This window comes from Zingiber officinale, chromosome 3A (genome assembly GCF_018446385.1).
Source record: "Zingiber officinale cultivar Zhangliang chromosome 3A, Zo_v1.1, whole genome shotgun sequence".
Taxonomy (NCBI): Eukaryota; Viridiplantae; Streptophyta; class Magnoliopsida; order Zingiberales; family Zingiberaceae; genus Zingiber; species Zingiber officinale.
In genome coordinates, this window is record NC_055990.1 from 142,119,860 (window position 1) to 142,136,197 (window position 16,338).

Consider the following 16,338-nt stretch of genomic DNA (forward strand, 5'->3'; position numbering starts at 1 on the left):
GACAAGTGAGTTAAGTTAGATGTTTTTGTGATCTAATGCATTTACTGAGCATATAGGGATTGACCGGTCTAGAGGATCTGACACCAGGATGAAACCCAACTAGGTCTGAGTACTCGATAGTTGGTGCAAATCCCAGATAGGTCAAAGAGTCAACCTGATATCAGGAAGGAAGTTTAGCTAGGTCTATGAGGCTTGACAACTGGCTAAAATCCAGTTGGATCTATGAACCTGACAACTAGCGAGAAAACTTGGTGGGTCGAAAGGCTAGTCAATAAACTGCAAGTTGGTAAGTGAAGGTAAGTCACTAGAGGATAGTGACTCAGTGAGGATGCATCCTGGTTGAGGAGATAATAGGCGTCAGTTCAATTGAGGTCCATTTCAAAAACCTAAATTGAGACCCTGATTAAATTTTGGTCTAGAGGATAGAGTCTAAGTCATAAATTAATTATATTATTATTGTGCTAACCTTATTTTGTAGGTTCAATTATTTGTATTGGACTAACATTTTTTGCAGGACAAAAGGAGTACAAAAGACCTTGGGTGAACAGTACTCGAGGCATCTTCCAGGCGACAGAAGGCGCCTTGAGTACTGTGTTGGGACCAAAAGTAGCTAGAGGGGGGGGTGTGAATAGCTCGTCGCGTGCTAGGTGCTCGTCGTTGCTTGTTTCTTCAAAGATACGCAGCGGAAATACAAGAAACAAACCACACAACGCTAACAAGGTTGGTTTACTTGGTATCCACCTCACAAGAGGTGACTAGTCTAAGGATCCACACCTACTCACGCACCCTCCACTAATAAAACCCTCCTTTTCGGTAACTACTGAAGGCGGAGAAGCCCTACAAGTTCACACTACAAGAAGAAGGGGAAAGGATACAAAATACAAGCACAAAGCTTACAATGAGTACAAGAAAACCCTAACCCTAGCTTTCTTCCTCTTGCAATAGATCCGCCTCTTGACTTGGAAGAACCTCCAAGAACTTCAAGAACTGGCGTGGAGAGCTCTGTGGAGTCGCTGGTGAAGATCTGAGCTCTGTCGTGGAAGCGATACCGAAGGAAATAAACGTTTGCGGCTTAAATCGACGCTAACGGTCGAATCCCGATCGATTGGAATGCTCCCAATCGATCGGGGAGGCTTTGGATCGATCCACGGATCGATCCAGAGCGCCTCTGTGCTCTGGAAAAACGCCTGGATCGATCCATGGATCGATCCAGCGCTTATCGCATGAAGCAGCAGTGCCCCAATCGATCCACTGATCGATTGGGACCTCTGGATCGATCCACTGATCGATCCAGAGGCTTTCTGTGCGCGGGGACTCACCGGATCGATCGACCGATCGATTGGGCATGATCCAATCGATCGGCTGATCGATCCAGATCTGCTGGATCGATCCACTGATCGATCCAGATCTGCCGGATCAATCGGCTGTTCAATCCAGATCTGCTGGATCAATCGGCTGATCAATCCAGATCTTGGTTTTTGCCCAAAACCAAGTTCAAAGCCCCCCAAACCAACATCTAGTCAACCATGACTTGTTGGTACATAAAACCTAACATCCGGTCACTCTTGACCAGTTAGGACTCTCTTCACCAAGTGTCTGATCAATCCCTTTGACCTACTTGGACTTTTCTCCTCTTGCCAAGTATCCGGTCAATCCCTTTGACCTACTTGGACTTTTCTTCCTCGTGCCAAGTATCCGGTCAATCCCTTTGACCTACTTAGGCTTTCACCAGATGTCTGGTCAACCTTGACCCATCTGGATTTCTCCTGCCCGGCTTCACTCACCAGGACTTTCCCAATTGCCTAGTTTCACTCACTAGGTCTTTCACCTGGTTTCACTCACTAGGACTTTCTCAATTGCCTAGCTTCACTCACTAGGTCTTTCACCTGGCTTCACTCACCAGGATTTTCCCAATTGCCTAGCTTCACTCACTAGGTCTTTCACCTGGCTTCACTCACCAGGATTTTCCTCCTGCCTAGCTTCACTTACTAGGACTTCGTTCTGCCCGGCTTCACTCACCAGGACTTCCTCCTGCCTGGCTTCACTCACAGGATTTTCACCTAGCTTCACTCACTAGGATTTTCCTTCTGTCTAGCTTCACTCACTAGAACTTTCTTCTGCCTGGCTTCACTCACCAGGACTTTCAGTCAAGTATCCAGTCAACCTTGACCTACTTGACTTTCCTTCACAATCTTAACTGGTTAACTTTAACCAAACGGGAATTATATCAACAATCTCCCCAAATGAACAACTGCCCCTGCATTGTCCATATCATCTAAACTCAATATATTGTCAAACATCGAAACTATGACCAAGACTCAAGCTTGGTCAACTCAGTCAACCTTGACCTACGGGATATTGCACCAACAATCTCCCCCTTTTTGATGTTTGACAATACCTTTAAGTTAGGACCACTCTGAGTTAAGCTAATCTCATAGCCTTAACTCTCTTTATGCCAAAGTATGAATGTTGGTTCCCTTCATTTTCCTCCTATGACCTCCCCCATAGGTAATGAAGGCCTAACTTAAACCACATATTCTCCCCCTATTGGCACACATCAAACAAACACTATCTCTCCCCCTGAAGAGATACTCATCATTGGTTACAACTTCACTCGTTGAACCTTTATCCCTTTTGAAACTCTCCCCCTGAAGAGTTTCTCAAGGTTGTGATCAACATCATAATGAAGGTCTCATACCCTTCATTTTCCCTACATTCTCCCTCAATGTAGACAAATGCCCAACTTTGAGCATTTTCAACCACTTGAAATATCACTTGAAATAATGAGGATATCCACTCCCCATTTCAAGTTCAAATGTTCATTCATGAGCATTTTCTCTAAAGAAGGTTAACCACCCTCCAAGGTTCATGAAAAATAATTTTTCATGTCTTTAAAGAGTCCCTCCCCCTAAAGACATGGTGGTAACTTCTGTCATTGCACCAACAATGACTTGAAATCTCTAAACCTTTAGGAAACCCAAATTTAGAAGTTTTGAGGTTCAAATGTTCAAAATTTGAAACAAACCTCAACCTAAACTTCAATTTAGTCTTCCTTAACCAATGCACCCTTGTTTTCAATACAAATGTATTTTGAGGGGTTTGGAAAAGTTACATTGACTAAACAAGGTTCAAAATGCTGAAACCAGGCTTTCTCAGCCAAAATCAGCATCCTGGATCAATTGGAGTTGGGTTCCAATCGATTTAACCTAGCTGAATCGATTCACTGATCGATTTAGGATGTGTAAATCGATCGGCTGATCGATCCAGCGAGCTTCTGCTCACGAGAATTACCTTCTGAATCGATCCACTGATCGATTCAGGCACTCCAATCGATCCATGGATCGATCGGAGCTCTGATAGTTGCTGAATTTCAAATTCAGCCAACTTTAGAAACCCCTAGAAAATTCTACAAAAATCCAAAAATCATGAAATTTCGTGTAGACATTATTTAGAGCATACTTTATCATGGGAAAATAGTTTTCTATGAAAATACATCATATTTTTAAAGATTGACACAAGCTTGAAAATTTGCTAAAACTTTAGCGTTTTCTTCAAGTTTGTGTCTAACTATTCAATGGTGATTACTATCAAAAGATAGCCTTCACCAAGGTTTTCCAAAAGCATTTTTAAATAATTTTCAAAACCAATATCCCATCACATTCCTTGGGCTTAATGCACATGACTTGTACATTAGCTTTCCCAATGATGAGAAAAACACATAACTATGTGTTTTGATGAACTTAAAACTCAAAAGAATGCACTAAATCAACATCTTGAGTTTTGTTCATCATCTTAACATCTCACTTGTATCTAATGTGTACTAAAACACATACAAGTTACCTTATAGGTCTTTGTGAGATGTAAACTTTAGTTTTGCCCTAATCTAGGGATCATGCATATCTATCTAGGCATTTTGAGTGATGAACATCCACCAAGCATTTTGTGATACCACTTGTTGATAAATGCCTTTTATCCTTAATTTTAGGGAAATAAAGCGATGCATGATGATGTTATGACATACATAAAAAAGAAATAGCTTTCAAAAGAAAGATTCCTGTAGCTACATGATGTATGTATGACATGACATGGTATTTTTGTATTTTTCATAATAAAACATGAATACAAAATACAAAACTAAATATGATGTCATGACATATAATGAGCAAACAATCATGGCAAGGTTTAGCATTAATAAGATACCTAGATTACCTATCCAAGTATCCTAAAATCTATCTAAGTGTCAAAACCTAACTTGACATTTCTAATTCTCTTGATTAATTTATGTCAATTGAAATTAAGCATATTCCTCAAGTGTTGGCATATTTCATATTTCCACAAGAGTAGCACTTTAAATCAAGGCCTGGATTGCCTTAAATTTCTAAGAGAATACCAAAATCCCAACTTGGTATTTCTCTAGGTTTTTCCAATTTATGCCATTTTAAGATAAAATCAAATTTTCCACCATTAGGCACATTTTACTCTTTCAAGGAGTAAATAATAATTCCATTCCATTTTCAAAGGTTAACAAAAACCTTAAAAAAGCTCCTTAAGTGTCAATTTCCTCAAAGTTGGGTTAACTATCCTTCTAATCGGAGTTGACACTCTCTAACCCATCTATGGGGTAGAGAAGATGCTCCTAGGAACCCAACACCTATTGGTGCTCCTTGGATGCTCTAGGTACTCATTAGGGATAACTTCCCTAGATATCTTCCTAGTGACCTTGTTGGGCTTCTTAGAAGCCTTGGTCACATTTTCTAGGTCAACTCTAGGGATAGCCTCCCTTGTGACCTTGTTAGTGACTTTCTTAGACTTCTTAGAAGTCTTAGTCACTTTGGTTGCAAAGATACTTCTAGGGATATCTTCCTTTGTATCCTTGACTTGACCTCTAGACTTAGGGTTTGTTCCATAACTATATGGAACCCTGTGATAACTAGGCACATCCTTTTTAGCTTTGGGTTTGTATCCCAAACCTCTATGGCCATTGGATGACTTTTGTACCCCTAAACCTAGGTTATGCTCATTTTGCCCTAATAGGATATTTTCCAATCTTTTTAGGGTATTTTCTAATTTATCAAGTCTTGATCTCAAGACTTAATTTTCCCTCACTAAGTCCTTAGTATCTGATTTTTCATTTGATCCATGAGCATTTTTATTCTTGGGCTTGTATCTATTATCCTTAGTGTTCTTGCCCAAATGTCTATCTACCTTCCTAACCTTAGGTTGGGTAGTCTTGGCATGTAGGGCCACATGCTTTTCCTTAATGCCCTCATGCTTTCTATTCTTATGGTAAATTGCATTAAAATGATAAAAATTAGAACTATCATGCTCTTTACCATAACGTAAAGGGGTAGGCTCAATAAATGTTACCTTCTTCTTTACCTTGGAGGCTTCCCCTTGACTAATGCCTTCTTGAGCCTTGACCATCTTCTTCCCCTTGGGGCATTGACTTCGGTAATGCCCTTTTTGTTGACACAAGAAGCACACAATGTGCTCCTTGCTCTTCTTTGTCCCTGGGGTGGTATCCTTGGGCTTCTCCTTACCCTTTGTGTCACTTGACCCTTCTTCTTAGCCAAGTTGGGACACTTGCTCTTGTAGTGCCCACTTTCCCTACACTCAAAACATATTATATGACTTTTATTTTTAATTGAAACATTTATACCTTCTTGTATAGGGATGGCGCTTGCTCCTCCATTTGATATTTCTTGAATTTTGGAGGTGGCACCATCTTCTTCTTCTTCACTTGACCCGGATGTGGAGGCCTCTTCTTGCTCCGGGTTCATTGATCTACACTCCCCCTCAATCCTAGAGGTGGAGGCTTCATCATCTTGTACATGGAACAAGGAGTATGCTCCCTCCTTGTTCTCTTCATTGCACTCCCTTGAAGATGAAGCTTCTTTTTGGACTTCTTCTTCGGAGGTTGAGCATCTCTTAACCTCGGAGTCCTCCTCTTGGTTTTGCTCCAAAGAGTCACCCTCTCTGGATTCTTCTTGCTCTTGTACAGTGGAGGGGATTTCTTCATGAAGCTTGGCCAATTTACTCCATAATTCATTTGCATCTTCAAATTCTCCAATTTTGCAAAGGATGGTGCTTGACAATAAATTGACCAAAAGCTTGGTCACTTTGTCATTGGCCTCGCACCTTTGGACTTGCTCTTGGCTCCACTTGCTCCTCTTGAGAACTTTGCCCTTTAAGTTTGTTGGAGTCTTGAAGCCTTCCATAAGAGCAAACCATTGCTCTATCTCCATCATAAGAAAATTTTCGATTCTTGATTTCCAAGAATCGAAGCTCGTGGAAGTGTATGGTGGAGCCACCCTCGTGTCGAGTCCGAGCCCATTTCGGAATTCCATTGTAGAAGTTGAGCTTTTGAATTTCTTCGACTTTGACAATTTTACTTCAACTTCTTCACCCTCTAGCTCTTCTTGTTATGCTTGACCCTTCCGGCGATGATTCCGGTGAAGAGCGGCCTCGCTCTGATACCACTTGTTGGGACCAAAAGTAGCTAGAGGGGGGTGAATAGCTCATCGCGTGCTAGGTGCTTGTCGTTGCTTGTTTCTTCAAAGATGCGCATCGGAAATACAAGAAACAAACCACACAACGCTAACAAGGTTGGTTTACTTGGTATCCACCTCACAAGAGGTAACTAGTCCAAGGATCCACATCTACTCACGCACTCTCCACTAATAAAACCCTCCTTTTCGGTAACTACCGAATGCGGAGAAGCCCTACAAGTTCACACTACAAGAAGAAGGGGAAAGGATACAAAATACAAGCACAAAGCTTACAATGAGTACAAGAAAACCCTAACCCTAGCTTTCTTCCTCTTGCAATAGATCCGCATCTTGACTTGGAAGAACCTCCAAGAACTTCAAGAACTGGCGTGGAGAGCTCTGTGGAGTCACTAGTGAAGATCTGAGCTCTGTCGTGGAAGCGATACCGAAGGAAATGAACGCCTGCGGCTTAAATCGACGCTAACGGTCGAATCCCGATCGATTGGAATGCTCCCAATCGATCGGGGAGGCTTTGGATCGATCCACGGATCGATCCAGAGCGCCTCTGTGCTATGGAAAAACGCCTGGATCGATCCACGGATCGATCCAGCGCTTATCACGTGAAGCAGCAGCGTCCCAATCGATCCACTGATCGATCCAGAGGCTTTCTGTGCGCGGGGACTCACCGGATCGATCGACCGATCGATTGGGCATGATCCAATCGATCGGCTGATCGATCCAGATATGCTGGATCGATCCAGATCTGCTGGATCAATCGGCTGATCAATCCAGATCTGCTGGATCAATCGGCTGATCAATCCAGATCGTGGTTTTTGCCCAAAACCAAGTCCAAAGCCCCCCAAACCAACATCTAGTCAACCATGACTTGTTGGTACATAAAACCTAACATCCGGTCACCCTTGACCAGTTAGGACTCTCTTCACCAAGTGTCTGATCAATCCCTTTGACCCACTTGGACTTTTCTCCTCTTGCCAAGTATCCGGTCAATCCCTTTGACCTACTTGGACTTTTTTTCCTCGTGCCAAGTATCCGGTCAATCCCTTTGACCTACTTGGGCTTTCACCAGATGTCTGGTCAACCTTGACCCATCTGGATTTCTCCTGTCCGGCTTCACTCACCAGGACTTTCCCAATTGCCTAGCTTCACTCACTAGGTCTTTCACCTGGCTTCACTCACCAGGACTTTCCCAATTGCTTAGCTTCACTCACTAGGTCTTTCACCTGGCTTCACTCACCAGGATTTTCCCAATTGCCTAGCTTCACTCACTAGGTCTTTCACCTGGCTTCACTCACCAGAATTTTCCTCCTGCCTAGCTTCACTTACTAGGACTTCGTTCTGCCCGGCTTCACTCACCAGGACTTCCTCCTGCCTGGCTTCACTCACCAGGACTTTCACCTAGCTTCACTCACTAGGATTTTCCTTCTGCCTAGCTTCACTCACTAGGACTTTCTTCTGCCTGGCTTCACTCACCAGGACTTTCAGTCAAGTATCCAGTCAACCTTGACCTACTTGACTTTCCTTCACAATCTTAACTGGTTAACTTTAACCAAACGGGAATTGTATCAACAATCTCCCCAAATGAACAACTGCCCCTGCATTGTCCATATCATCTAAACTCAATATATTGTCAAACATCAAAACTATGACCAAGACTTAAGCTTGGTCAACTCAGTCAACCTTGACCTACGGGATATTGCACCAACATACTGTTCATGGAGGGCGCTTTCGAAGGCTTGGAAGGCGCCTTCCATAGGATAAAATTTGACTTCGTTGATGATAAGGGGTGAATTATTCAGGATCAGATTTTACACATTAGAGGCACCTTCAAAGCTTTGGAAGGCGCCTTCCATGCTCAATAAAAAAGCACCTCGGCCAAGCCTTCTCACACACCTGATTTACGAGCTTCTATGTGTCTGTTTGACATTCTGATTGCTCCGGCTTTCTGCTGTTGATTCAAAGAAGTTGTTCTGCACTGAGCTATTTTTTCGAGTCATCTAATCATCTCTGGCAAACCGACAACAACACACGAGCGCACCCTAAAATTGTTGGTAACTTTTAACAATGTTGCAAATCTTCATACTACTGCTTTAAAAGGGAAGTGTAGGTTGTTACACTGTCCCTACCTTTGTATTCGATTACCTCTTCCGGTAGTTCTGGAAGAGGCATTTTAGTGGATTATCCATCAATAGGTCCGCGAGACCTAGGTCTTGGAGTAGAAGTTGTCGAAAACTCCGAACTAAGTAAAACACATCGAGTTTTTCTTGTATTCTTTTCAATTTAAACTTTCCGTTATGATTTTATTTTTAATTTTAAAAAATAACTCTATTTTTCAAAACACAAGATTCACCCCACCCTCTCACGTCCTTATGGTCCAACAAGTTTCTCTACTATTACTAAAATTTAAGATAAATCATTCACTTTATTAAATTGAGACAATCATTTTTCACTATACATTATATTAGCTATCCTAAAATTTCCATTATCTTTAACTTTTATTATTTGCTTCTCTCTTTTTCACTTATTAAAATTATTTTTTTCTCTATCCCTATAATATCTACTTTTCATTACCCAATTCATTCTCTTTATTTTTTCTCATTCCCAAATTAAATAATATTTTAATATTTAGGAAATAAATTTTATTCTCTAAATTTAAAAAAAATAGAAATATAAATTTAGAGAATAGATAGGGTAGCTGATGCAAAGAAAGAATAGATAGGGTAACTGATATAAAAAAATTTTTTACGTAAAATGTAAGATTTAAAATATAAAGTCGATATAGATGTTCTTACAAACCCAATTAATCTGGTAGATGGATGACCTTCTCCTAATTCACTCACTTGGTAAATCCAAATACGTAAATGACTCCTTATCCAATGGTCAACTTCCCAAATTTTTTATCTCACTTAACAAAAATATCTTAGGGTAATTAATTCATCTGTTGAATGCCTACGCCTTATTGCTGCACCATTCTCGAAGGGCTTTCCATGTACACATTGGCATTGCCCTACAAAAATATTGTTAGAGATCAATTTGGAAAAATCTATGATTTAGAAGAGTGGTCTCCAAAGTCAAAAGAAAATAAATAAATAATTTTTTTTTAACATGTTAGTTCATACCTATTATTTTTTGACTTTACAATCTACTCTATTTGAATTCGATTAAAGACAATACATATTTGATATAGCTAGCAAATATCTTACAATCAAGGAGTAATTATTTCTTGTATATATTATGTATTAATCTACTATAACTATACAATATTAAATTATTAATCTTTCACAAGTTATTCTATTTAATCTTCTGAGTGTTAATATCATATCACACCTACTTGATAAATCTTAGTTTATTCTAAAATGTTAAATTAGAAATTTGAAAATGACATTTACAAAAAAAAAAAATACTAATGTCAAAATTAATAAACCAATTACTATTAACCCTATTTTAATTAACTATTTTTTAAAAAAAAAGTCAAAGGCTTTAATTAATTTTGGTAGATATGACTTCCATGCCAAAAAAGTATATGTAATTATAGTAATAATAAATAGAAATTCTTATTTAAAATTAAAAGTAAGGACTGATTGCGATCAAATCATTCCTAAATTTGCATCTATCATTAAATTATATGAACGCAATTAAGCAAGCAATAATCACAATTAATGGTGAATTGAAATGATTTAACCGGTGGGACCGGTTTGAGTTTTGCACGGGCCGCCGTGGTCCGAGGTGACGCGATGAGATTTTCCATATGTTTTTAGAAGTTGATGAACTCTTACCTTAAAGTGTACCGGTATTACTAATGGACGTGAAAGGCGGACCACTGAGGGGACCGTATGTGTTTGTGGAGGGTGGCTCAAGTCGGGTATACGTGGCGGTGAATGTAAGAAGCGGCACGCGTAGAAGGTGCCCCGGGTAATCTTCTCCGCACGGAACAAAAGACGTGCTCACAGGACCCTGGCAGGATTGCGAACAAGGATTCGCTGCTTGGCGGAGATCAGGACAGAACATTTTCCACCAATGGACAACGGCCGAAGGCGGGTGGGTCCCGTCTGATCATCCGAACCGTGTCGTGGAAGATTGCGCGTCTGGCTTCGGCGCGCAAAAGTAAGCGAGAGTGGACACGAGTCACGCAGCGATTTCGGCAACGACGACGACGGAGCTGCTGCTCCCTATTTCTGCTTTGTCTTCTTCTTTCTCACTTCGGCTCTTCCGCCGCGGACTCGGCTTCTCCTCCGCCGCCCGCCGGCCATTCTCTTCTCGGATTCTCCTTGCACCACCATTGTAGATATTCTTTCCTCCTCCTCCTCTCTTCCCCCTTCGACGGCAAAAGGAACCGGTAAAAAAAAAAAAAAAGTAAGACATGGAGGAGAGCGGCACCGAATTGACGCAACGCTCAAATCATTCCTCCGCCTCCTCCGCCTTCATGTCGTCGTCATCATCTGTGCCTCCTAGTTCATTGGATCGACCCAATTTCTCTCAGCCGTTCCACCACTTCGCTTTCAGCTTCAGTCCCGACGCCGTCGCCTCCGCCAAAAGGCCGGGCATTCCGCCGATCCCTCCCTCCCTGACTTCCTCCTCGACGGTGGCACTCCCATTTCACTCACGATCTCTTTTCCAGCCCTTTGGCTGTGATTCATTCCCCCACCTCACTATCCCTACGCCATCGCCGCCGCCTTTGTTAGTTGACCCCATGCTGGTCGACGACCGGACGCCTGCCTGTCGTACACCGGCGCCTGGTAGTGGTCTTCCCCACCTCCGCACGCACCGCCGCTCCCATAGTGGCGTACCCTTTGGCCTCCCCCTACCTTCGCCCCCGGCGCCCAGGCCTGTGCCCTGCCCTAAGTTAGTGGACAACGGCGTCACCGAGGTAGCCCTCACTGGCAACCGCTGCAAGTCCGAAGTGGCAGCGGTGGACGATTTGATCATCGCTTATATGGGCAGATTGGACAAGTTGAACTCCTCTGGAACGGAGGAGAGGCACGGGGATCTGGTAGACTGCAGCAGGATGAGCGGCACGAGGACGAGCGGGGCTGATAGCAGTGGGAATGAGGCGGAGAGTAGCATCAATGAGAGCGGTGGGGATAGGAAAGAAGGGAACAAGAGGAGCGCCTCAGGGGATCTGACGCCAATGAGTACGCGCCATCGAAGGAGTTTCTCCATGGACCATTCCACAGACAAGCTGCATTTTGGCGACGAGTCGTCAAAGTTTCCACCTTCGCCTGTGGGACAGCTCTCTCGTAGAGGCTCGATGGACAAGACAACGAATACATTCAGTTTGGAGTTCGGTAATGGCGAGTTTAACAGCATCGAGATGAAGAAGATTATGGCAGATGAGAAGCTTGCAGAGATGGCTTTAGCAGATCCTAAAAAAGTGAAGAGGTGATTCTCCATAGCTCAAAGGCCAAGTTTTCAACTTAACTATCGAAGCACATTTATTGGTTTTTGTTTTTACTAACATCTACGCTGTGGATTTTAGAATTTTGGCTAACCGCCTTTCAGCTTCTCGATCCAAGGAGCGGAAAATGCTCTATATTTCAGAATTGGAACATAAGGTGCAGACCTTGCAAAACGAGGCTACTGCATTATCGGCACAATTGACCATACAACAGGTGTGCTATCTAGTAATCTTTGATAAACATCTGTATATGTTCTAAGATGCTTGATGGATTGTAGTATCATCTTCTTGCAGAGGGACTCAGCTGGACTTGCAAGTCAAAACCATGAGTTGAAATTACGTCTACAAGCCATGGAGCAACAAGCACATCTGAAAAACGGTAATTTTATGTCAAACTATTTTGCTTCAACATGTTATATGCTTTGCGGGGAGAAAAAATCTTTCTAACAACATAGGACTAGAGGATCATGTAGTGGTTGAGATATCAGTTTGAAATTATGTCTCCCTTGAGAGTTTAACCCTATCATCAAGTTTGAACAAAGAAATTTACCAATAGTTCTCTCTGATGCACTTTTTGAGAGTGATTAACTAAATTATTCCATTGTCATGTGGGTGTGTGATCATCAAATGAATTGCTTCTATAAAACAATACATAGTATGGCTAACATATTTTTTTAGTTGCCGAGGCCTGTGTATTTTTCCATTATTAACATATTTAAGAAGTTGATATATAAAACCAAGGATGTTTGATCCCTATCTTACATCAATATTTTGTATTTATTTTTCCCATTGTTTTGTGATGCACGCCGGCACATGAGTATTGTTCTTGTTGTCTCTCATATTCTCATAATGGTTTAATATCAGCGCCCATTGTGTTCATCATCATCTCTCCCTCTTTATTGGTGAGTTTACTTGGGAGAGAAAATGATTCAATGATGGCCTTTTCTTGTGTTTTTTCTATCTATTATCTGATATCTGCTCCATGTTTTGACGAGGATAAGAACCTAAAAGTTGGGTGGTAGAGATATAAGTATACAAGTTCGTCGCCTATCATGTCTAGGGGTGAGCAGTCAATCCGCCAAACCGACCAACCCGCTTATACCGACCCAAACCGAACCGAAAAAAATGATCCGCCGGATATAGGGTCGGATGTAGGGTCCTAATATTGCATTATCTGATCTAGTAGGGCCGGATAGTGTTTTATCCCAATAACCGAACTAACCCGATCCGATCACCCCTACTTGTAGCAACTAATGTTGATAAGCTGTTACACGTTGTAGTAACTACTGCCGATAAGCTGCTACACGTTGTAATAGTTATTTCCGATTAGCTGCTATAACGTGTAATGAGTAATGTCTATTATTATTTTAAAAAATTTTATTTTTTTTGTTATATTTATATTTATATTTATATTTTATATTTCATTGGATATAGGGTCGGATATCCAAATAACTGATAACCCGTCGGATATCTGAAACATAAGAACCGCCGGATATAGAGCCGGATGTAGGTCCCGATTTTGCATTATCTGATCTAGTAAGGCCGGATAGTTTTTTACCCCAATAACCGAACCAACCCGATCCGTGATCACCCCTAATCATGTCTGTTCCATTTTTATGGGTAAAAATCCCAAAATTTCTTTGAAATGAGTTACCCTGCTTAATCATAGTGACAAGAATTATCCCTGCAGGCTATCGATGCTCACATACTTCTTGCCGTAGTTATAAAAAATTGATTAGAAGAGTTTGATTTTGGCAACTAATGACATGGCTCTGAACAAATTAGTTTCTAGATATCTTGAAATGATCTACATGGATTCTTTGTTTTAGCTGTTATGGTATAGGTTATAGTATATGTATAATATATGTATCTTTTCTCAATTGAAAACAGCCGTCTTGTAAGATTTTTGCATTCACTGTTTATATGAAAATTTATGTAACATGATTTGGGGGCTGTTCTTGTTTGTTACTCCATGCCATGAACTTGTTGAGAAAAGAAATGTGCATCCCTATTCTCCTTAAAAAATAAATACATATCCTCTCAAAACATTTCTATTTTTTTTTTCCATTTGTTCTCAGTCAATTTATCTCTGTTAGATGCATAATTTAGTAGGTTGGATTTCCTACAGTTCATTTTCCAGTTAAATTCTAACTGTTCCACTAGCAGACACATGTGCATAGATGGTTGTTTTTATGGAAAGTATATGATTTACTTCAGAAACTTCATTATTTTCTAAAACTCTTCTTTCTAATTTTATTTCCTTTGTCTCACTCTTATGATTCATGGTATGATCAAGTTTCAATATTTTTGTAAAAGTTCTTTTCTTTTTCCTGTTATTTTCCTTTAAATTTGTTTCATCCATCCTTCTTAGATAGTAGTTCTCTAGAAGCTAACTTATGATTCAGTGTTTGAGATCTTGGTCAAAAAGTAATCCATTTGGGGGCAATCCATCTTCATTTTGGAGTCATCAATTGACTTTAGCAATTCGATTCTGTCCTCAAGTTAAGTTGTCTGTTTTTGACCGAAACTGACAAGCATAATGGCAAGTTGCAACTACAATATAAAGTGATAACATCAGTTTAAGGATCTTGCATTCTGACTTGTCTGGCTAATTTGTCCAAAGATGAATGATTAGGAAGAATTTCTTCGTAGGATGAACCAAAGTTTTCTCACTTTTTCAACCGTAGCAATATATGTCACCACAGCCTACCTTGTACCTGGGTTTTTGTAGTTATATCAAACTAGAAACTCCAACAATATTTTTTGCTTACCATTTAATTTCACAAGCTACTCCTTAAGCTGCATTTTGCCTAGATGTTCCAACTAAAATACTGAACTGAATCCTGGAATGTCAGCTAAACATCATGGAACCGAAGTTAATGTCTCGAGATGTCCCATACAGTGGTTTCCTTCTACCTCTTCTTTATTTCATGAATTTAAAAAGAACACTAGCAAAAAAAAAAATGAATTGGGATATGCAGATGTGCTACTTTTGCTATTTCTAGCCTATCACTGTTAATTATTTGTTCAAAGTTCTCAAGTATGCTTAGATGATGTCTTAGATCATAATCATCCTATTTAGGGTCAGTTAATATTCATGTTAATAAGTTTTTTTTTAAATCTTATTTCTTCTTCTTATGTTGCTGTCCAACTAATCCCTTCCTCAAAATGGCCATGTATCATCCAGCACTGAACGAGACACTGAGTGCTGAAGTCCAGCGTCTAAAACTCGCGACGGGAGAGATCAACGAAGCTCAGCTCTCAAAGAACATGTATCAACCAAGTCCTCAAATGTTCCAGTTGCATCAGTTGTGGTCCCAGCAGCAGCAAAATCCTCCACAAACTTCACAGGTTTCTCCATATGAACTTCCAATGCCACAACAAAATCAAACCAACGTTGCCGCCAAGCTTGAATCAAGCAAATGTTAGTGGCCTCCAACCGGTTTGACAAAGAAGAAGGTGCAATTTTAGGCTACTCGGTGTTCCAATATTTACAATATGCGAAAGCAAGACGATATGCTCATACCAGAGCTAATTTAAGAAAATCTTTAGAACAATTTGGCAAAGTGATTTTTTCTGTATTCTTTTGGATTCTTTCTATATAACAATTGTTTCCCTCATGATATGTTATGCTGTAGGTTTGCCACTCATAACATAATAATTATCCTGTTATGCTGTAGGTTTGTCAAATTTGTTTTCGGTTGGAATTTTTAACTATTTTTTTTATAATTTTTTTATTTTTATCTTAATATTTCATATTCTCATATTTATTGATATTGACATAAAAGTATTTTAATTTTTAAAATATCTGATTTGTTTCTTGGATCGGTTTTATTTTTGATACTCCTAATTCTACGAAAGAATTTCCCATTCAATATTATCATTACAAAGAGTTATTCCTTCAAACATTACCGATTTATTCAATGGAAATAATTACAAAAAATCTCAATAAAAATTCTTTATTTTTTATTTTAAAAAAAAAAACAGGCTGAAAATCAGATTGAAACGGTAAAAAAAAATTGCCCGGTCGCCGTCGGACCGACCGGGCCAACCAACAACCGCCGCGGGAGCTGTTTCGCTCTTAAATAACCCCTTCGACCCCGCTTTTCTACTACGTCGTGTTTCTCGCTTGCGAATCATCGCCGTCGCCGTCGATTCGAATCTCGTCGCTCCTCTGAAGGTTTGATTCTGCGGTATCTTCTCGTTTGATCACTGCCATTTGCATCCAATCGAGTTATTTTTCGCGTTTCTTATGTTTGGCGTTCTGTTTTTCATGGCTAATCTTTAGCCTTTTCTGCCTTTACTCGGATAAGGTTTTTTCCCACCTGAAAAAATTGTTACATTAGCTTGTGTGTTTGTGGTTCATGCTGCTTTTATTTTACCAAAATATTAACTTTAGCATATATATAACTCTAATTTCATTCCTCAGGATATTCA

General features: G+C 40.4%; 1 protein-coding gene across 1 annotated transcript; it reads left to right on the forward strand.

Moving 5' to 3' along the window:
- The first annotated feature begins 10,692 nt into the window (after window positions 1-10,692).
- On the forward strand, window positions 10,693-15,554 carry LOC122052586 (bZIP transcription factor 29-like). The gene is made up of 4 exons (XM_042614176.1): window positions 10,693-11,885; window positions 11,983-12,115; window positions 12,196-12,280; window positions 15,089-15,554. Exons 1-4 carry the CDS (start codon window positions 10,867-10,869, stop codon window positions 15,328-15,330), a joined length of 1,479 nt encoding a protein of 492 aa, XP_042470110.1. The 5' UTR covers window positions 10,693-10,866; the 3' UTR covers window positions 15,331-15,554.
- The last annotated feature ends 784 nt before the right edge of the window (window positions 15,555-16,338 follow it).

Coding starts and splice junctions, on each gene's coding strand:
- LOC122052586 (XM_042614176.1), top strand. CDS start 10,867: ATGGAGGAGAGCGGCACCGAATTGACGCAACGCTCAAATCATTCCTCC. Junction 11,886..11,982: donor GATCCTAAAAAAGTGAAGAG/GTGATTCTCCAT, acceptor TGTGGATTTTAG/AATTTTGGCTAACCGCCTTT. Junction 12,281..15,088: donor ACAAGCACATCTGAAAAACG/GTAATTTTATGT, acceptor TGTATCATCCAG/CACTGAACGAGACACTGAGT.